The sequence below is a fragment of the Phaenicophaeus curvirostris genome, chromosome 1, assembly GCF_032191515.1.
Source record: "Phaenicophaeus curvirostris isolate KB17595 chromosome 1, BPBGC_Pcur_1.0, whole genome shotgun sequence".
Taxonomy (NCBI): Eukaryota; Metazoa; Chordata; class Aves; order Cuculiformes; family Cuculidae; genus Phaenicophaeus; species Phaenicophaeus curvirostris.
Genome location: NC_091392.1, coordinates 163,861,328 through 163,884,189, shown reverse-complemented (window position 1 = coordinate 163,884,189; position 22,862 = coordinate 163,861,328). Strand labels below are relative to the sequence as shown.

The 22,862-nt window shown below is 38.8% G+C and overlaps 1 protein-coding gene and 1 non-coding gene across 26 annotated transcripts in view; both read left to right on the top strand.

The window, feature by feature from the left end:
* The window catches only part of DLG2 (discs large MAGUK scaffold protein 2), a 1,047,701-nt gene that overhangs the window by 515,174 nt on the left and 509,665 nt on the right, over positions 1-22,862 (top strand). Inside the window, exon 1 of one of the 25 annotated variants that reach the window (XM_069879781.1) lies at positions 20,092-20,436. The exons of 23 other annotated variants lie outside the window; for them this stretch is intronic. In XM_069879781.1, the coding sequence (XP_069735882.1) occupies positions 20,359-20,436 (78 nt within the window). In that variant the 5' untranslated portion in view covers positions 20,092-20,358. Of the gene's footprint in view, positions 1-20,091; positions 20,437-22,862 lie in introns of those variants that run through there. One more of the 25 variants, XM_069879798.1, reaches the window with a different exon arrangement.
* Positions 14,051-14,132, top strand: TRNAS-AGA (transfer RNA serine (anticodon AGA)). Its single transcript has one exon. It is a non-coding gene; the product is annotated as a tRNA-Ser (tRNA).

The following is a 22,862-nucleotide window of genomic DNA, read 5'->3' as shown; positions in this document are numbered from 1 at the left end:
TAACAAATTCCTATGCATTATGTCTCTTACATGCAATGAGTAGTATAGAATCTTAACTTTCTTGAATTGTATTTACCCATAAAGCAGTTTCAATCTACATACTTTAGAAGGTTCTGTAGAGATCAATATTACCATTGTTTTCTGATTTGATGAAAGAGACATGGAGAGAAGAAAGGAATGGCCAGGAGTTGCACAACAATTTCATGGTGGAGTCAGCAGTTCAATCCAGTTTCCTGAATCTCTAGCAGTGCCCTAAAAGTTCTTTCTCATCACTAATCTTTAGTGTTGTGCATAACAAAATGATCTTTTTGTTCCAATTAAATTGCTTGCAACAAGTCAGACATACTTTAATAAGACAGTAGGACCTCAGACAGGATAGATATATGCTGAAGGAGTTGTGTTACCAGATGCTGATGGAAATGCATTTATCCTAGCAATAAGGATTAGACACTGTCAGGGTGCCTAGTATAGAAGCCTGTGTAATTTGCAAGGCAGACAATTTTGAAATCAAGTCTACAAAGCACGTGTTCTTCTGATGCAACTTTAAATGTAGCTCTCAAAAAGAAAAATATCAAGACTCTTTGCATATTGACACCAACAAGAGAGATGTGTGATGGATTGTAATGTTAAAGACTTTCTGCTGTGCATGAGGATTTAAATGAGGGTTGTGTTAGCAGGCTGATGAATTGCTCAGCTCTTCAGCATGCCTAGAGAAGTAGCTGGGTAATGGTCATCCAAATTATAACAGAATATATAGCTAGCTGAGGTAGAACCGAGTGGTTTTTCATCTGTGTGCTGTTCTGCCAACCCATAAAAAAGCCTTCTAAGCCAAGAAAGCATAATTTAAAAACTTGTGTAGACTGTAAGATCTATTGGCCAGGAGATGTACTGATGGAGAGAGATTGCTCTTTAAGACAGTTCCAATGAGAAAGGTGTTTGGAGGAGAGGAGAATGGGTCTGCGTCATACTGTGGACTTTAACAGATTGCTTTCCAACTGCCTAGCACAAGCAGAGCAATTGCTGGCATGTAGCATGAGAAGATGGATATGTACCACACTGCCTGGCAAGCATACAAGCAAATAATTGTATCAGCAAGCCAGAAACATGATTTTGATCTCTAAAGCAAGGAACTAAACAAGGAAATAATTTTAGTTTTTACCTAGGCTGACCTGAAAAGATTAGTTCAGTAAATCTTCTCCATTTTCTAAAGCCTGTCTAGCTGTACTCTTTTTTAGATCTAAATTAAATACTCAGAAACTTTGTTATTGACATTACTGTATCAGAGAAAGATGTTTGGGTTTGGGTGCTTGCTTGAAATTCTGTGCACAGAATTGGGATCAAACTGACAACATTTTTTTCCTGTCAAATCATTCCCTGATTTCTGGAATTAATACATAGCTTCCAACATTAATGCATAATAGATTCCTGACTTTTGCACCTTTTAGATCAAGATTCCATTTTAATACTAAAATCAGGGCATATGTTAATAAAGTGCAGGGGCATCCAACTTAACTATTTTGTTGCTTTCTGTAGATACTTCTATTGAAAAACGTCAGGCATTAAAATAACATGAATCAATGCTAATAGGCCTCACTAAGATATCTTTAATATGCCCTTTAAGGTAATGTATAACATCATGAAGACTAACATGGCAGAAAAATGCAGTCTGAAGTCTTGATGCTGCACTGACTCTACTTATTCAGAGAGCATGTGTGAAATGAATGCTAATTTTGCAAATATGACTGCTATTGGCATATTTTATAATTCTTTCCTTGCATCATATAAGAGAAAGCTCTAAGGGGCTTAGTGGGGAAAAAAAACAATCTTATGAAATTTTGAAGTGATAGATTTGGGGATGGTAGAGTAGTCTGGCAGCACATTCATCTTCACAAGGTTTATACATCCCTGGTGGAAAACATATGATAAGGTATCATCCTTTTAAATCTCCTGAAACTGTATGGACAGGAGAGATGGTGAGTGTTTAAACCCTGAAGTTTTTGCAGAACTTCAATTCCTAAGTAGTGTGACCAAAAACTAACTTTAAATGAGTCTATTCCTGGTCATTGTCAAATAGTATTTTCAAATAAGTGATTTCAGCTGCAGACAGAGACTCTGGCTAAGAAATCAAATATATTATGTGAAACAAACTGTAATTATGATTTGTTTTAGCAACAAGGAAGGGTTATGTTTCTGGTCTTGTATAAGAAAAGCTCTTTTTCTTAAGTAGCTACTGTAAAGTCCAGCACAATTCCAAATAATGTTTTTGGAAGAGGACATGCATGTGGGAGTGCATACCTCCATTGCATGAATGTACGCTTTGATATTTTAAAAGTTATTTGCTTAAATTTAAAGTGCACTTGGATTATCCAGTGTCTTTCTTCACTTAACGGAGCGTCTGTGTCTGTGGAAGACAAACCCAAATATTTCCATTTCATCCTTTTAGAAAACCAGTGGAAGTAAAAGTCAAAAAAACATATTCAGACTAAGATGTCTTTAAATGCCACCAATCTTATTAAATCAAATGTTCTTCTAAGTGCTACTGTTGACTATTGTACTTAATTTTACAGAAGGAATACAATTACATATTCCAATCTGTCAAGTCAAGAAAAACCACAAGCAAACATTTTCTGTTCAGTAGTATAGGATGTTTAGCAATGCTATGTTAAGGTGTGATTTACCTGCTTTTTAGACATCTAAAAATTAGATATCACAGTCCAAGCTTGACATCACAGGTCGCATAAGGGTCAGTGGCAAAAAGCAGGCATCTTGCATTGCTGTTTTTTTGTGATAGCTCTTCCAAAACTATGTGAGAAGGGATGAATCATACTCAGAAATTCCAGGAGTTCTGCACTGGTAGGAGGCAAGGTTTGGAATGAAGCTCATAGGTGCTGATGGATTTTTAGGGACAATGCAGCCCACATCAAGTGCCAAACTGTCATTTAGGAAGGTTGTAATGCAGGATGTACCATTTGGAAGGAGCTGATTGCTTCAAAGCAAAACAAGGTTTGATTTTTTTCAGGGAGCAACAGTGCCAGAAAGAATCTTGGTAACATTTCTGAAAAGGGTAACATTTAATTTAAATAAGGATAACATTTCTGAAAATCATTTTGCAGCTACAGCTTAAAATCTATATCTATGCTTTGTGATACTGAGATAATTTTTAATAACTGTAAGGATACCCAGGCACAGACTAATTTGAGCAAAATAAGAGATATTCTGGCTTCTCCTTTCAAAAAACAAGCCAGGCAACAACAGAAAACAAGTCGCTCTCTGGGCATGGCAATTTTCCCAGGATCACCTGTGAGTGGCAGCTTTATCGTAGTGCTTAACAGCACTGCAGAGTGGGAGGTACTGCCCTTCCTAAATAATTATGAGTTTTTTACGGAAGGGGCACATCAGAAAATGTGCATATATCCAGGCCAGTGTAACATACAAAATGGATTTTGCTTTGTTTGGAAGTGGTGCCAAACTGTTGGTAAAACTAATTTATTTTTCTGTACAATGCTCTGTCTATGTCTGTCTCTGTGTGTGTACATTTGTGATTCAGCAGATGACCAGGAATATTGCTGGAGAAATGTCTAGAATCAAAACATTTTAAAATCTTAATATTTGCATAGTATACATAAATTTATTTAAGGTTTTAATTTATTTCCGGCTTGTTTGGGCTGATATGTTTGAGTTTAGAGGTATTTTTCTCTCAGTTGTGTTGCTTTAGCCAGGTAAAATATGGGTCAGCTTTGTTTGAGTTTCTAGTTTTTTCACATGTTCTGCTTTATTCATAGCATTTCCTTTTGGTCTACTCTACATAGTCAATATTAATAATGTACTACCAAAGCAAAGCACTGTCCTCTCACCTATTCTTGGAATAATCCTCTACATTACAATGAAGAAATTTTTATATACTCATAGACTAGTTTTAGTCAGAAGGGACCTTAAGGCCTACCAAGTTCAACTCCTTCGCCATGGGCAGGAACACCTTCCACTGGATCGAGCTGCTCAAAGCGTCATCCAACCTGCCCTTGAACACCTCCAGGGATGGGACATTCACAACTTCTCTGGACTATCTGCAAATGCTTCACTACTCTCACAGTAAATTTCTTCCTAATACCTAATCTAAATCTCTCCTCTTTCAGCTGAAAACCATTCCCCCTCATTCTATCCCTGTGCTCCCTGATAAAGACCCCCTCTCCAACTTTCCCATAGGATGCTTTTAAGCAGTGAAAACAGTATTTTTAACATGACTCTTTCTAATTCCTGCAACATAGGCATAAAAGGTTCTCCCGTAAACTAAAAACCTCTGAGATAGAATGAGATGCTTAAAAAGTACTTGAAGAGTGACATTTTTAATGAATTATGTATGTAGCATTGATTGTTTTTTTTCTTAAGGAACTTAGTTAGTAGATGCTTTGTTGCATTTCAGAAAGTTGCCTGATTTCTGCTTCACAAAATAAATTATTAGTAAAGTCATGTAAAGTGGAAGTACAGGTAAAGGAATCCAGGGAAAAAAAAGCTGGATAACCATCTTCCAGCTGGTGTAGGTATCTGTCCTTGAGTGAGGAGAGGAATAAAGGTAACGAGAACAGGTTGAAAGAAATTACGTTGTCCAGTTTGTACGAAACAGAAAGACATTGTAAGTGACGAATAAATAAATAAGAGAAGGACCCAGGGAGACCTTATAGCAGCCTTCCTGTACTTCAAGTGAACCTATGGGAAAGATGGAGAGGGGCCCTTTAACAGGGAGTGCAGAGGTAGGATGAGGCAGAATGGGTTTCAGCTGAAAGAGATTTAGATTAAATATTAGGAAGAATTTTTTTCCTGAGGGTGGTGAGGCACTGGAATAGGTTCCCCAGAGAAGTTGTGGATCCCCCCATGGCAGGGGGATTGGAACTGAATGATCTTTAAGTTCCCTTCCAATCCAAACCATTCTATGATTCTAAGAAAAAAAGAAGGTAAGGTAATCTAAGACAAGGGAGCCCAGACTTCACATTCATAGCAAGCTTGTTTTGCATGGATGGGTTTGACAGAGAATTGATACACCTCAACCTTTCTCTATAAAAATGTACATATTATGTTTCACACAGTTAATGTGCTACCTGTGACTCTAATGACAGGGGACTAAAGAAACACAGCAAGTGAATGTGTGCCTTCCTAGAGGTGTTCTGAATTAATAGCGTACAATTATGGGACAATTGTTCATATTATAGCACTTCCAGAGCTGTCAGCTAGGACTGGTTAGCAGATTAATGTTCTGGCATGAAACAACATAGAAAATAGTAACAATCTATAACATTAATTGAAAGGTTAAGAAAATAACAACGGGATGGATCAGGAAATAAAGTCATAGTAGCTTGGGACCATGTCTACAGTCTGGTAATTTGCACAATGCAGGTATATAGAAAATGTTTTGGTTATCAGTATTGAGCATTTTCTGAGTGATGCCAGATATCTCGCCTTTAAAAAAAAAATAAAAAAAAAATCTGTCTTGTGCATCATTCTCTAAGACTACAAAGCAGTACCGTTGTGTCCAGAGTACAGAGTCAGTGGCCTCCAGAAACGAATGCCTCGTGAAAATCCTCACATATTTTTGAGCTCATATGAAATGATCCAAGTTAGTGTTCAGTCTGACACCTTAGATCACTAATGCTTTGTTCAGCAATGCTGTGTGAAAGGTCATGACATGTATCTTGTGCGGTAACTTAGGGAATGAATTGACTGACAAGCCCATATCTGGCACACCCCAGTTTCTGGCCTTTTCTCTTGCCACTCCTGTTGCCCTAGTTATCTTGCCAGACTGTCTGTAAATGTGCCTTGGAGACAGATTGCTGTTACATGTTGGCTCAGCTATTTTATCCTCATTTTCTTCAAACCTTTTTTTGTCTGAGGATGGGCATATTCACTCCTGAATGTTGCCAAATATAAGCATGTAAGAAGTTGATAAAAGATCTGGGCTAGTTATGCATGAGACTATTTATTTAATGACATTTTTAGTCAGTGCATCACACACACGTAAATAAGCATAAATCCTTAAATTGCGTGGGCTTCTTGATAGGCAAGCCACTTACATTTCTGATTTCCAAAGCAAAATTGATATTTATTAATCAACCTGTCTGCCTCTGTAATAAACTCCTGTAGCTCTCAGTGTGGAGCCTCATAAAATGTTTTGTAAAAATATGCTCCTCCCTAAGAGATTTAGACCAGCTGTTAAGCAAGGCAGCTGAACAGTTTTGCTCAGTTGCAGTCTAATTAGAGTTATGCACATTACTGAATTTTTGCTTTTCAAATCTTGAAGAAATAGTGCTTCAGCTCACATTAAAAATGTTATATAAAATCTTTGTCACCTCTCCAGAAATGTTCCATCATATGTGTGGATTACAATTTGGGTTTTTAAAAACAGTACTAATGTATATCATAACACAGATGTGGAGAATTATTTAATTGTAAAAAATATGTGAACACTCATAGGAAACACAATCATTGAGATTATTTGATACCATGGGCTATGCTGCGGCTGTGCAGAGGATAAATTGCTGGTTCTTGCATAGCTGCTTCTCTTCATGGAGGATAAATTACATTGGAGTTAAGTGCCAGAATCCGTACTTATTTATAAACGAATTCAAGGCTTTTATGGTTGTCGATTTTTATTTTCATTGACCTGTGGTCTGCTTCTAAAGTACTTCCACATGTATTGAGAAGCCTAATTAAGTGGAAGATATTACTTTTTTGTAGCTTTCTAAAGTATTATGGGCTTTCTGCTTTTTATAGGAATGCAGTTGGATAAAACAAGTGTTTGTGACTTTTGCAGCCTATAGTTTGACCTTTCTTCCCAACTGAGGAGTTATTTTTAGATTATTTGGAGGTGGTGAATCGCCTCCCTCACCATGCTGATTACACTCCTTTGGATGAAGAAGAAAAATGAACTTTAGGAATTATAAAGATGTTTGTTTGTTTGTTTGAAACAAAACATTTTACAGACATGTGAGGTATGACTATACCCATCCTGCGTATAACTCTGTCTGTTTCTTGAAGTTATTACTGGGAAAGTTTTGGTGCATAGTTGTCAATCACTTTTGAAGTGGCAAAAGCCTCATTAAGAAGATACTGCAATTAAACCACTATTATATATTATGATGGTGTGTTTTAGAGTCACATTTGACTTACAATCCTGATTTTCAAACCTACCCAAGAAGGATAAATAAGTAAAATAGTTATTAAAAATGACATTCAGTTACATTTTAAGACTCTGTTCGTTACTCTGACTACAGCATATCAATTCACAGAAACCAAATGGGCCAGCTGTTTAAATGTAACTCACATTACAGTGTACCAGCTTTAACAGCCTCCCTCACACTACACATAGAAAAGAATTGTGGGAAATTACCCACTTTCAGAAGTTCAGAACTTTGCAAGTATTTTCAAAGTCACTTTTTTGTACCTTGGGCCTATATCTTCTTGTAATTTTGACCAGATTCATTGTAAGTGACTGTGTTTGCATATATTTCAAACATTGCTTCAAATAGCTTTCTTTTATTTTTCAATCTCTTGAACCTTCATTTTAATGTTTTCCTTATCACTACACCATGTTCAGTGCTTCTGTCACTGAAAACGCAGGTCACAGAATCACTAGGTTGGAAAAGACCCACTGGATCATCGAGTCCAACCATTCCTATCAATCACTAAACCATGCCCCTCAGTGCCTCATCCACCTGTCCTTTAAACACCTCCAGGGATGGTGACTCAACCATCTCCCTGGCCTTTTTTAGCCAGGCACATTACACGTTCCAGAATGTCCAGCTGTGGAGGCTGAAACCTAGGTTAGATGGGATTTTGGCTCATTGTTCATTATTTAATTCTCTTGGCTGTGTGCACTAAGCATTTTAGAGGTTTTGGTTCTCTTTACTATCCAGCTGGCTCACCTAGAGCCATATAACAAATAACTAGGGTCTTTGAAAACGCTTGTTCTGGTGCATCTCTGGGTGGAGGGAAAACATGAGTTGTGGCAATCAAGGTATATTGTATCTTTTATGTGCTTAGCTGTAGAGAATGATGGAGAAACAGCTCTTCGTTCTGCTTCTGGGAGGCCTCGGTCCCCCTATACTTGGCACTGGTGAGGTCGCATCTCAAATACTGTGTTCAGTTTTGAGCCCCTCATTACATGAAAGACATTGAAGGGCTGGAGTTTTTCCAGAAGAGAGCAATGAAACTGCTGAAGAGTCTGGAGAACAAGTATTATGAGAAGTGACTGAGGGAAATGGTGTTTTTTAGCTTGGAGAAGAGTAGGCTGAGGGAAGACTTTATTGCTCTCTTCAACTACCAGAACGAAGGTTGTAGCAAGGTGGGTGTTGATCTCTTCTCCCAAGTAACAGGTGTTAGAATAATAGGAAATGGCCTCAATTGCACCAGGGGAGGTTTAGATTAGATATCAGGAGAAAATTCTTTACTGAAAGAAATTTGAACAGGCTGCTCTGGGAAGTGATGGAGTCACCATCCCTGGAGATTTTAAAAAGTATCTAGATATGGCACTTTGGGACGTGGTTTAGTAGGCATAGTTGTGTTGGGTTAAGGGTTGAACTTGATGATCTAAGAGGTCTTTTCTTTTTTTTGTGATACTTCCTCTCTTTATGATGCTTTCCTAGAAGTTTTTTCTAGCTTCTTCATGGCACCTAGGTGATATGTAAGAAGACAACCAATTTGCCTGGTTTGGCAAAATATCAATTTGCAGAAGGGTGTGGGAGAATTTTTCAGGCTTCTATGTGGATGAATCAAAAGAAAGTATTTCCAGTGAGATGAGCAGAACAAAAATTTCAAAAATATCTGTTAACTGGCATCCCAAGGGAAAGTTAAATGTAAATGTAATTTAGGCAGCAGTATTGACAGCCCTGAAGAAGGCTGAAATGTTCTGGTTTTTGATGAAAAAGACAAACATTTTGACAATTTCAAGGAACACTTTCTCAGTTTTCTACTGGTTTGAGCTCTCAAAAAGTTTCTGTTTTCTTGAAACATTCAGATTAAATTTAAAAACTTCAAATTGCTTGAAAAGATGCTATTTTTTATTGTTCTCCTAAAAATACATAACATTTTTTCTGGATTTTTTTTTTGTTCAGCTCTAGTCCATCTATTATCGAAGTGCATCTCACTAGTCATATGCTGCCTCAATTCTTCCTCTGATTTTCAAAGCGCTAAAATACTCTGCAATGAAAAATTTCCATCCACAACTCTTTCTCATGCTTGTTCTAAGGAATGGGAGTAAAATGGACTGAGGTGGCACTCAAATGGTATTTTCTCTTATCATTTGTTAATATATAAATAATTAACTTTAATTTATTTTAGACAGGTAAACCTACATTTTATATTTTAATATTTACTACACATCATTCTACTTCTCAAAAACTCCTCAGAGGTGTAAGAATAATTTCTTGTCCTTGAACTTATATTCCTTTATAGTTCTTCTCTCTTTTTGGTCAAGTATAACACCCCCCTTTATTACTCTTATTGCTAAAATAGACTTTTTCATGTGTCACATTACAATGAAGCATTTGTGTAATCAGCTTTGTTACAGACTCACATTGACCTTTAAGGAGAATTCTTTAAGGTTCTGTATCAACCAGTGTGGGGAGAGATACTCTCATTTTCTATAATGCTTTCTATCACATTACTTCACATTTGTTAATACTTTTATCATTAGACTGTCTTGGTGTGGTAGAGCATTATTGTTTTCAGTTTAAGAGTGAGCAGCTGGCTTGAAAATACTATTTAAGCTTATGCAGAAGAATTGTAGCAGAACTAAGGAAGAAAATCTGGTGCCTGGTCTGCTGTGGTTTGTGCTGTCGTCTCCCTGCTTTTCCTGAGTGACAGAAATGTGGTGAGAAGGTCCAGAAGCATGAAGACCTTTTCCTTGTCTCTGCCTATAGGAAGTAAGAATTGCAGCTAGTCCTGGATAAAGACTTCTTGTTGTTTACCCATCTGTCACAGTGTAGCCCAGGCCTGGCTTGATCAGCAGCTAAATGTGAGCAGTTGTATAACAATTCCCACACCTCTGTGTCTCCCCAGGGAAAGGAGAAAGGGAAATGAGAGAAAAAAAATAGTGGGTTGGAAACTAGAAGTAAAATAGTTTTAATGAAAGAACAATAACAAGGGAAATAATATTAGTAAGAAAATAATAAAATATATACAAATATACAAAATTGCCTCCCCCTTCCTCTATGACTATGTCATCACTGATGCTGAACAGGCACAAGAAAAAGGTCCTGGGCTGGACTCAGTGTCAGGAAGGAGATGGACTCAGGAACTGGATTCAGAGGTGCATGCACCTGGGATCAGGGGCAAGAGGGCAGATGACATCTGTGCTTGATATCTGTCATCAAAGAAGAGATCTTGACCCTCATGATCCCTCAGTTTTATATGGAGTATTACTCTCTTCACCCAGAGAGTAGTGAAGTGCTGGAACAGGCTCCCCAGGGAAGCAGTAACGGTGCCAAACCTGACAATATTCAAGAAGCATTTGGACAACACTCTCAGGCACATGGTGTGAATGTTGGGATTGTCCTATACAGGGACAGGAATTGGCCTCAATGATCCTCATGGGTCCCTTGAAGCTCAGGATATTCTAAGATTTTATGTATACGGAATGGAATACTCTGTTGACCAGGTTTGGGTCACCTGTCCTGTCCACTCCTCCCTACAAGTGCAACACTTTTTCATCCCTTTCACTTATGGCACTCCACCAATTTGAGGATGGCCTTGGTTTCTGTAGGAATAAGTACAAGCAGTGGCCTTTCTGCATACCCAGTGCCCTGTGAAACAGTGTCTGAGAAACTGTAGTTAACTTTTAGAAAATGAAGCTACTTAGATGAGACTTAGCTGAAAAGTTAGAAAACTGATTCTATTTTAGTTCACACCAGAACACCACCATACCTAACAGCCAACCATCTTATGTTTGGAGAGACTTTTCCTCCATTTCTTCTCTTTTGCATTTTAGCAAGAACGCATTGCCTTTTTTAAACTTATGTTCAGCACCTGGAGTGTTCAGCAACATTATTCTGAATTATTTGCCTCTGAAATTACTTAACTTTCAAACTGATATTGAACTGCAGGGCCTTTCATCATGAGCTGTGAGATTCAAGCCTAGGAGAGCTGAAGGCAGAGGTAAAAAGAAGAGCGAAATGGAAAGCAGTAGAAGTCATTGTCTATTTTATTTGTTTTATTTGTTTTTTAAGAAGCATTAAAAAGCCATGTGGGAGCCCCTGAAATGGAGGGGGTGACAAGGATTATTCCAGTGGAGGATAGTCCAGCCAACAGCATCATATAGCTGGAGAGAGCCACAACTGGAAGTGGGGAGCTGTTGCTTTGGCAGAAGCTTGGGAGGGGGACCAAAGGCAGCCCAGCCTCTGAGATAAGAATACAGAGTGCAAGGGCTCTGTGTGCTCTGTTGCTGCACAGAAACCCACTGTGTGTCCTCAGCCCCTGCAGGTACTTGTGTGCCTTGCCTGCAAGGAGGTGATGGCATAAGGTTAGTTTATAGCTATTGTGCTTAATCTCATCACTTGCAATTTAACATTTCATATTTCAGTGAAACCTGAGTTCTGGTGCACAAGGGTTTTCTGAAGAACTTGGATAAGGGCAAGGGCTAGTCACATTCACCTCAAAATGTTAAATGCCACTGGGTCAAAGGAGTCTATGTGTTCCACTAATACAATGACTATAACTTTTGGTGATTCTGCTTAAGCTGAATTTTTAATTTTGCTCTTGGGGCTGATAAAATGAAAGTGAGATTTTAATGAGGATTTTGAAAGAGAAAGCAGCTTGTAATCAGCCAGGAATAAAATAATGTTTTTGATAAGATGATATATATATATATATTGCCATGCTTGTGCCTAGAACTGCTATTTGAGGTTCTTTTGTGATTAGTAAAGAGATGAAGAGTTCATTAAAGGCTGCTTCCTTTGCTGTTGTTAAAAAAGGATCATGTGGACAAGATATATAGAATCATAGAATGCTTTGGTTTAGAAGGGACCTTTACAGGTCATCTAGTCTAAAACGTCTTTGGGAGCAGGTACTTCTTTAACTGGATCAAATTGGTCAGAGCTGACCTTGAATGTTTCTAGGGTTGGGGCCTCTAATACATCCCTGGACAACCTATTCCAGTGTTTCACCACCCTCTTCCTTGTATCCAGTCTCAATCTGCCCTCCCTTAATTCAAAACCATTACTCCTTGCCCTTTCACAGCAGACTTTGCTAAAATTTCCGTCCCCATCTTTCTTGTAGGCCCTTTTAAGTACTGGAATAGTGCTACAAGGTCTCCCCAGAGCCTTCTCTTCTCCAGGTTGAACAACCCCAAATCTCTCAGCCTGTCCTCATAGGATAGGTGTTCCAGCCATCCGATCATTTTTGTGCCTCTCCTCTGGACATTCCAACAGCACCATGTCCTTCTTGTGCTGAGTTCTGACTATATGAATAGTTTTTGTGGCTAGGTAAATGGATCTTGCCAGCCCTTTTGCTCCTCACCTGCTATGGAAAGACAAAGATGTGACTGCTCAGGACTGGATTATGGAAAGCACATGCAACCTCTGTCTGGTTTTGGTTGCGGCAAACCCTGTGACCATGAGCTGGGGAAAGAGGAGATTTGGGGCTCCAGACCAGCCTGCAGATTCTGTGATTTCCTGTAAGGCTGTTACTAAGTTACCTCTTTTTGCTGTATTCCATCCCTTTCTGAAACAGAGATAATATTCCACCATCACTCAGCATTATTTGTAAGTACAAAGGAAACAAAGATACTTAAATATGACAGGATGAGAGGCATATACACAGTTCTGTAAATAAGGGTTTCCACACTGGATTCAGTGTTTTCATATGTGGCAAGACCGTTGCAAAATGCACTGGTGACGCACATCAGCACTGCTTGCAATGTGTCATTCTTTGTTTTTCCCTCCCCAAGGATAAATTTTGTAGTTTATATTATTTCCTGTGGGAGTATTTGACATGCAAATACATAATTGTACTACATACACTGTGCTTTGATTTAATGCAAGAATTTGAGAGGTATAATGGCACATCTGAGGATTTTATATGCAATTTTGGTTGTGAATTCTTCACTAGCAGGAAGAAACTTAAACATTTCTGTCAGAAAGGTAAAATGGGAAGCAGTATGTGCTGAGCTAGGAATAAAGACAAGGATAAAGTGGCATTTTTCAAGTATTTATTTATTTTTAAGGCTGCTAGAGGTTGTTCTATTACTTATGTGACTCACTAGTTCCTATGCACCAGCAGAATCTAGAGTGGAAAATCAATTTCTAAAATCAAAATTAAGTACTGTAATTAGGTTTGTCTCCATTCCTAGGCTTAACAAATAAGAAGAAAAAGAATTGCTTAAATTTAAAACATTGTCTCTTATGCCATTATACTGTGAAGTGCTAGAATACATCCCCGTGTGTAGGAATGTTCTGAGTCTCAGAGTTTAGCGTCAGACTAATTTTGTTTCCATTTCTTGTGTTCCACGGTCGAAGCTCTGTTTCATGAAGTTATGCGTGACAGCACCTCAGCCTCTCTCCTCTTGACCTGTTGCACAACACACAGCAGATTGAGTGCCATCTACTTCACCAAATAATAGAAGAGTGGGAAAATAGCACTGATAATTACATGGCAGAGGGCAGGTATGTGAGTTTTGGGGCCTCACACTTAAAGGAGATTCACATAGTATTTTATTTCTTAAGTTCTCTGAAGTCCTTTGGCATTGTGCATGAAATTCTCCATGCTGTGTACAAGAAGACAGTTCTGCCATACATTAGAAAAGGTGAAAGAGGAGACATCTGCATGACTATCTTGTGTTTTAAGGGGAAACTAGACCTGGGGCAAACTCATAATGTCATATGTAGGTTTATGACAACATAATTAAAAAAAAAATAAAAATTAGCATAAGAAATACTAGGAAGTAGAAAATTTTAAACTGGAAGAAAAAAGTATGAACCTCTGCTATCCTTAATATAAAGAATGTAATTTTCAATTCTTTCATCCATTTTTATTCCTTCTTCCTTCATCTTCTGGTTCTAGTAGTGCAGTAGTCGTGGCCGAGTGGTTAAGGCGATGGACTAGAAATCCATTGGGGTTTCCCCGCGCAGGTTCGAATCCTGCCGACTACGGGATGTCTGTTTTTTCACGAAAGGCAGGTCTTGCCAGACTAACCTGATCATCTTCTATGACAAAGCGACCCGCCTACTGGACGAGGGAAAGGCTGTGAATGTATCTTCCTGGACTTCAGTAAAGCCTTTGACACAGTTTCTCACAGCGTTCTGCTTGAGAAACTGTCAGCCTCTGGCCTGGACAGGCGCACACTCTCCTGGGTGGAAAACTGGTTGGCTGGAGGGCCCAGAGAGTGGTGGGAAATGGTGTGAAATCCAGCTGGAGGCCAGTGACAAGTGGGGTTCCCCAGGGCTCAGTGCTGGGTCCAGCCCTGTTCAATGTCTTTATCAATGACCTGGATGAAGGCATCGAGTGCACCCTTAGCAAGTTTGCAGATGACACTAAGCTGGGTGGAAGCGTCGATCTGCTGGAGGGTCGGGAGGCTCTGCAAAGGGATCTGAACAGGCTGGACCGCTGGGTTGAGACCAATGGCATGAGGTTTAACAAGGCCAAATGCCAGGTCCTGCACTTGGGGCACAACAACCCTATGCAGTGCTACAGACTAGGAGAAGCCTGGCTAGAAAGCTACCTGGAGGAGAGGGACCTGGGTGTGTTGGTTGACAGCCGACTGAACATGAGCCAGCAGTGTGCCCAGGTGGCCAAGAAGGCCAATGGCATCTTGGCTTGTATCAGAAACGGCGTGACCAGCAGGTCCAGGGAGGTTATTCTCCCTCTGTACTCGGCACTGGTGAGACCGCTCCTCGAATCCTGTGTTCAGTTCTGGGCCCCTCACCACAAGTAGGATGTTGAGGCTCTGGAGCGAGTCCAGAGAAGAGCAACAAAGCTGGTGAAGGGGCTGGAGAACAGGCCTTATGAGGAGCGGCTGAGAGAGCTGGGGTTGTTTAGCCTGGAGAAGAGGAGGCTGAGGGGAGACCTCATTGCTCTCTACAACTACCTGAAAGGAGGTTGTGCAGAGGAGGGTGCTGGCCTCTTCTCCCAAGTGACAGGGGACAGGACAAGAGGGAATGGCCTCAAGCTCTGCCAGGGGAGATTCAGACTTGACATTAGGAAAAAATATTTCATGGAAAGGGTCATTGGGCACTGGAACAGGCTTCCCAGGGAGGTGGTTGAGTCACCTTCCCTGGAGGTGTTTAAAAGATGGGTGGATGATGTGCTAAGAGGTATGGTTTAGTGACTGATGGGAATGGTTGGACTTGATGATCCAGTGGGTCCTTTCCAACCTAGTGGTTCTATGATTCTATGAGTCTCCTCTTCCTTCCCCCTCCTCTTGGCTTCTCTGCAATGGCTTTGTCAAGATATGTGATTTTTCTCAGAATTAGTAGGCCCTATTCTAGCCATTGACCTAGATGCTCCAAGGAATCATTAATTTTTAAAAATCAGGCCTAAGTAATAGAATTTTAAAATGTATATTATGAAAAAACTCTGTCATGAAATATCGTAACTGTTACAAAATTGATAAGTAGAAACTTACGTGCTTGGCACTTGTGAGATCACACCTTGAACTGTGTGTTCATTTTTGGGTCCCTGACTACGAAAAAGACATTGAGGGGATGGAGCATGTACAGAGAAGAGCAACAAAGCTGGTGAAGGGTCTGAAGCACATGTGTTATGAGGAGTGGCTGAGGGAACTGGGGCGTTTAGTCTGGAGAAGAGGCTGCGGGAGACCTTATCACCTGCTACAACTACCTAAAAGGAGGTTGTAGTGATGTGGGTGCTGGTCTCTTCTGCTAAGTAACAAGTGACAGGATGAGAGGAAATAGCCGCAAGTTGTACTAGAGGAAGTTTAGATTGAATATTATTAAAAATTTCTTTACTGAGAGAGTGCTGAAAAACTGGAAAAGGCTACCCAGGGAAGTGATATAGTCACCATCCATGGCGGTGTTCAAAAAATATATAGATGAGGCATTTAGAAACATGAGTTAGTGGTCGATTTGGCAGTGTTATGTGAATGGTTGGACTTGGTGATGTTGAAGGTCTCTTCCAAGCTAAATGATTCCATGATTCTATTCTTTGATCATCTTTTGTCTGTACTGAAACCGCAACAGAATGGGTTCTGCCCAGGCCAAAAGAAAAGTCAGAATGGAGTTTGGTGGTGCTGACTGGGGTAACTACCCCTTTTGTAAGAGTGGCCATGGGTTTCCTTTATCAATACTGCCTGTTGCAGTAGGAAGAGGAACATTGGTCCTTTTGCCTCTGTTTATAGTAAAGAATGAAAAATCAGATACTGATGAAACCTCAGGACTTACATCTAGTTTATCTTCTGTAAGATCTGACTGCCTAAAACTTATGTCTTTTGGATGGAATAGGAGAAATTAAGATTCCCGTCTTTCCTAGAGTTCTGCTCATTAAACAACATGTCTTGGCATCATGTAACTCTGTAGCATAATTAGTTGTGTTGGGGATGAGAAATGATTGCTCTTACAGTCATCGAATCAATATCTGTTGTTGCCTAATACTAAAACAAACCCAAAACCTAGCTACCTCAGTTTCACACCATCAGCTCTGTTCCTTTGTCCACAGCTGTGTCAAATGTTAACATACAAACCTTGAAGCAAAGTGGTTGTTAGAAATCTTTGGTATTTCATTCTTAGCTTGTTCCCTCTCCTGTGCATTTCAAGAGGAGCTCTGCAAGCCCTGAATGGCTAATCTTTTCATCTGTCTTCCTATTCTTACAAGAAAGGCATTATTTATGGCTGAACCCTATTTGTATTTTAAATGGCCCTGTCATCCCATTTTTATGACTACTATTGTGTATATATCCAGATAGAGGTAGGAGAGAAACAGAATCTACAGCTAACATCTATCTTCACCACAGGTGTGTGAGGGGGAGGTTAACACCCCACGTGTGCGCTGTGAGAAGTTATCCCTTAACAAGAGAAGATTAATGCCCTGTCTACAGCTAAGCTGTACTTCTTCCTGTGTGCTGCTTAAGTAAAACAGCAGTGTTAAAATTGAAAGAGGAGGCTGACCATCAGAAATACTGGTGATACTCTGTGCATACAAACAGTTGGCAAGGTGTTTGAAGCGACCATCTGTTTTGGTACTAAGCATCGATTGTTGTTGCTTGTAATGTTTGGGAGCCATACCATAAAAATCATAGGATTCAACACTGTAGTTGCTTTCTGCTTATACCCATGTGCCCACTTGTGGTAAGACTGATTCTTCTCATAGAACCACAAGAACGCAATTTAATGTATAGTATAGATGTGACTTGGTTTACTGAAACCACCCATTCATTCATACCAAGAAGCCCCTTGTAGAATCTGCTTTTAACTGATTATCTCCTGTCTGTGATAATATTGCTGCTCAACTGCATGCATCTCTCTGCTCTTGTAATGTAGCACTTCAGTGAGCAAGCTAGAGTACATATTACTCCTGTGAGCAGATAGCAGCTGGGAGCTCCAATTCTTCTTCTAAAGCAGCTCAGCTTGTAGAATGTCTGTTAAAATGCAGGCTTCGTTATGGTTACAGTAAAATACTAATAATCATAAAATCCCTGGGTACCAGTATAGACCTAATGAACCTGCTATTGAAAATGTATGGCAGACTACTGTGTGATGAAGCTGTAAGAAAATGGATTGTAGTCTGGCCATTGCTACGTTGTAGGTTTTGGATATATCTGCAAGTGCATGTAAATAGTTAAAATGCATTTCTGATTAGAATTAGGTGTTTGGTGAGATTTATTCTTCCTGATCTAACCTTTTCAGTAGGTGGAGAAAATTACCTCCCTATTGCTTTGTCATTATTCCTTAAATGAACAATGTATTCTATTTTTTTTTTCCTTTAAGTGGGATGAATTGTGGCTTTTTACCGCTCCCTATTTTTCCTGAATAAATAGTTCAGTAAAGCTGTTAATGTTGATGATAGAAGTCATAAAAAGGAGGTTTTATTATTTAATGAGTGTTTCCTTCGATTTTCTCAGCAGCTGAATATACATAAGACTATATAAATAGTTGCTTGAGAGAATGTACCTTTTTTTGGTTGTAGTGCAGTGATTTCAAATTATACTTATTCTCTTCATAAAAGCATGGGAGCAGAGTGGGAGAGGTGTTCTGCTGTTCATGCGTACGATATGTAGGGTTTGTTTGGTTTGGTTTTTTTATCCCTTTTTTTTTTACTTTAACATATATAGTGTTGGTTAAGCTGGGTAATGATGTTGCTTCTCCTTTTCTGCACCTTTTTTTACATCCATGTTTCCTTACAGTGATCTCCCAGCTAGGTATAAGATATCCTATTTCTCCCTAAATTTTTCAGGCCATCTCTCTTTCTTCTGCTCCTTTCCCTCCATTACAGGTACTCTGTTATCTCACAAGTGTAGAGAGCGGTGTGAGTCTGCTATGTGGCATAATGAAGAATTTTGCACCTTGGAGAATCCAGCTTACAATCAGAGTTCAGAGTTGCAGTGGTGTTATGGTCAGATAGCTCAATCATACTCTAGCTGAGACATAATTTTACTCTGTCTTGTTGCCTTGCAACTTTCTGACTACCAGGATTAACTGAATGTCTAAATTGGAAGTAATTAGATACTATTCTCTTCCCAGAAATATTACCAGTTGCTATATATTTTGTCAGAAGGTTTTCAATGTCAAGCAAAATCCATACACATACCTTGTAGTTTCCTTGGCAAAGAAACTCACTATTCAAGAATTTCAATTTAGTTAACAAACTTGCCATTTTAAAATGTGTTGAAGGAATTCTTTGAACGCCTTGTAATCTTAATGGAATTGAGCAGTATATGTCTTCAGGCTCAAAGCTTGGGCAATGCCAATACTCCGGTAACTTAGATGTTCTGTGTAAGTTTTAAGTGGGAGTGGAATATTTTCCCTTTTGAATTCATGCACCCTGGAGAAAATAGTTTCAGCCATTCTCTGAAAATCCTGGGGCAGAAAAAGTGTTTTGTTGGCCCCAAGAGCCCTATACTAGAGTGCTATGACTGAATTTCCTTTGCTGTGCATCTATTAATTTTGATTTACTCTTTACCACAGTATAGCAGAAAAGAAATTATACTTGCATGTGTGCATCCCAAATGCAATCCTGCACAGAGGACAGCAGTGGCTTTCCTACATGTTGATATCTCCACTATTGTAGGTGGGAGAGTAAGGGGATTTGTCCTATAATAAAAAGTAGTGTCATATGCAATGCATAGCTATAACCCTGTAAATTTACAGCTTTGATACTGCCCCTGGCTGGGAGGAACATCTGGTTACTCATATGTCTGGAGCCAAAAGGGTATGTTTCTGCTTATTGTTTAGAGATTAGAACTGAAAAGAAGTGCAGGGGTTAAAGCTGAATTATGTGACAAAGGGAAAATAGTACATTGCTGTTTCACTGAAAAAAAAGGAGGCGTTCATAAGCACTTCTCATCTCCTAATGTAAAATAACTTGCAATTAAAGGAGAAGGAAAAAGAAAGCTTAGGTAGGGCAGAAGTTAAAGATTAATTAAAAAATATGTCAGTTTTCTATTTCATGGAGCCATTATCAAAGGAAAACAGAAGTCTTTGAGCAAGTCTTAAATCCTTCAGCAAAGCATGTATGACATCAGCAAGTGAAATGAACAGCTATGATGTCTGTCTGTTGCGAACTGAAACTAGGTAACAAAAATATCTCAGAATAGATCCCAAACCACAAGAACAAAGTGAAATCTGTTTTCCTTTCATATCTTAATGGTTCTGAGACACATAAAACACCTGTTCCTTCACCTTAACAGTTAATATTCATTCCTATTTTTGGCACTTCGGTACCCCTTGCCTTTCCTGCAGTGCTGTGTATCTCCTATTTGAACTGCTACTGCTTCTGTTGCACGCTGGCAAACCAAAGAGAACCAAGGAGTTAAATTTCAGAACAGGAGAAGAGGAGGTGAGCTGTCTGCTACAGTAGTTTACTGCAGCTTCCTTTCATACTGACACATATGTAGTTTGTGGTGACAGTGCTAAAGAACTGCAGACAGGCACTTAGCAGACTGGATGTGAGCTGGATGCAAAGATGCCTCACCCTGGACTTCCTGCTGGCAGTATGTAAATACACCTGCAGCCTGGCCACACTGGGTGGGTTTTTGGTTTTTGGGGTTTGTTTTATTTTTTTTTCAGAAGGCAGAATGAGAAGACCTGACAAAGCTTGAGACCTAAACCAGCATAAGATTGGGATCTCAGTTCTGGGGGAAGTTTTCTTGTATTTAATTTTTTTTTTGGCGTGCTGCATCTTCAGGCTGAAATCTTCATCACTACAATGTTTGCCTCTATCTGGTATGCCAAGAAGCTGGGACGCAGGTTTGTGCATAACGCCAGGAAAGCAAAAGCAGAGAAGGTATGTTCCTAGGGGGAATATAAAGCCTTATGTCTCATGCAAGCTGCCTGCTGGCATCCTGTGTGTGTGCCTGGTTAGCTTTTTTTAATACCCTGAAAAATGACCTATTGCTATTCATGATTTCACACAAGAATCCTTGAATATTTTGCATATGAGTTATTAAATACTGGGGAGCAGATCCTGACAAAAGTCTTTATGCCCCCTTTTGATTATTTTTTTGCAAGATAAACAGCTGTACATCTGGTCTGTTGTGTGTTAAGGGAGCACTCCAGTGAACTTGTTGCTGTGCTGCATTATTTTTACTAGTACAATATTAGGCTCTTAAACAGCCATTGCTTTTTTGCTGCTCGTATATTTTTTCCAGAATGGGATCAATGAAAATGTAATGATATGTTAAGCATATATCATATTTGGGAATTTTGTTTCACGTTACTTGTTGAAACTGTGCTGCAGCATGGATGTCTTTTATTTTAAAAGATATAGGTATGTAAAAATAGTCAATACTTTCAGTATTTTTCTTCTCATAACATTTAGCAATGTTTAATCTGCTGTTTTGGGAAGTCCCCGTAGGTAAGATTCTTCTGCCTTCTTTCTCCATGAGCAAAACTTAATTGTTTTTAGAATTTTCAGTAATGATAATTGGGGATATCAAGGCAATTGCCTTTTGTTCTGAATATAGAAAGCCTTTAGGTAGTAGACATGCATTCCAGTTTTGTTTAAACCATTTTCAAAATAGGACTTATTCCTCTCTCATAAACTCAGCATGAGATTGGGGGGAAAAAACTTCAATGTAATTGTATAAAGTTATCTCATTAGTCTGATAATGATGGCTTCCTCTTTTCCTTGCTGTCTTTGATGTAGTCAAAGAATCTGTAAGTGGGTTGCTTTATTATTTCTTTGATATATCTCATGCTATGTAATACAGCCACCAATCCACTGAGTAATTATCCATTGCCTGAATTCCTCTGTAACTGGAAAAGCTCTTTACCTAGGGAAAATTATTAGCAAAAATATGTTGTATTTATGATCAAGAAGGGGAGAATAGGTACAGATTTGCTTTTTCTGCAAAATATTCCTAGTGATTAAAAAGGTGCTGTGTGGCAATTTTGAAATGTAGACATCTAAGCCATTGGGAAGTTATCCAAGTAATAATGTTTTATGTGTTTCACACTGTATGCTAAAGGGAAATAGAAATGCAGATAGCTATATATGGAACTGGCAAACTTTCTCTGTCGTTTATCAATTTTCAGGAGAAAGGGCACCATATAAACTCTCCTGCTGTTTGTGTGTTGCTATGGGAGGAAAAAAGTTGCAGACTGGATCTTGGTTAGTCCTGAGGGGCTCCCTCCAGAGGAACATTTGCTTTCAGGCTTTTCCAGGATGCCAGAGGCAGGATGAGTGGAGATATTCCACTCCGGACACAGTGGGGCTCATAAAGGAGCTTTGAAAACAGATTTAGTATGGATTGTTTGAAGTGTGTATGTGTATAGATTATTCCAATAACCTTGCAAAATTTCATAAATCAGTGCCAGAGTATTCACTAAGAAAATACACTTTTCTCTGTAGAGTCTTGTAACACAGACTAAAAGAACGCTTTAAAAAAAATCAGCTTTCTCTTTTCCTCTTAATGTATTTGAAAATATTTCTACATAAATTTATTATAATGCTACTTATTCAGGTCTATTGGACTTTCAGAATAATCATGACACCTCAAGTTAGCATTATTCAAGCTTTGAGGCCATACCTCATAATTTTTAGGGAAAAGCTTTTTCTGAACAATTTGTGGGCATGTTATTAGTAACAGATTTGCAGCAGAATTTTATCTTTGTCAGAAGACAGTAAGTACATAAAAGAACATCTTTTAAGATGTTTACTTGCCTTCTATAAAAAAAAAAAGATTTATTCTTGGAGCTTTATTCCACAGTCAGGGTTCACTTTTAAATATTTATTTTTCTGGTTTTTTTGTTTCCCATAAATCCATAGTGTGCTCCAGCAAAGACACAAGATCCCATTCCTAGCAGGGTGTTATTTCAATAAGTGCTACCAATGACTGGAAGCTGATCAACACTGATACCTCCAGTAAAATAGCTTGGTAAATGGAGAACACAAATATAAATATGGGTCTATCAAAAAGTAAATTAAAAATAACGTTTTGTTTTTGTCTTTTTTTGTATAATGATTGAATAATCGAATTATCCTGCACTTTTAACTTACGTATTTTTTCCGGAAGAATAATTGCGTTTTTTTTCTCTGTGCATGATTTGAATTAAACATTGTTTTCTTAATGTGCTTTTGGAGGTAATAATTTCAGCAATAATTTCTAATAGCCTGCATGTGCAAAAAAGAGTTTCTTGCAGTTAAAATCAAGATAGTAGGGATCAGAAGAGTAAGGCTCCACAACAGAGTTTTCTATTATGCTTAGCTTC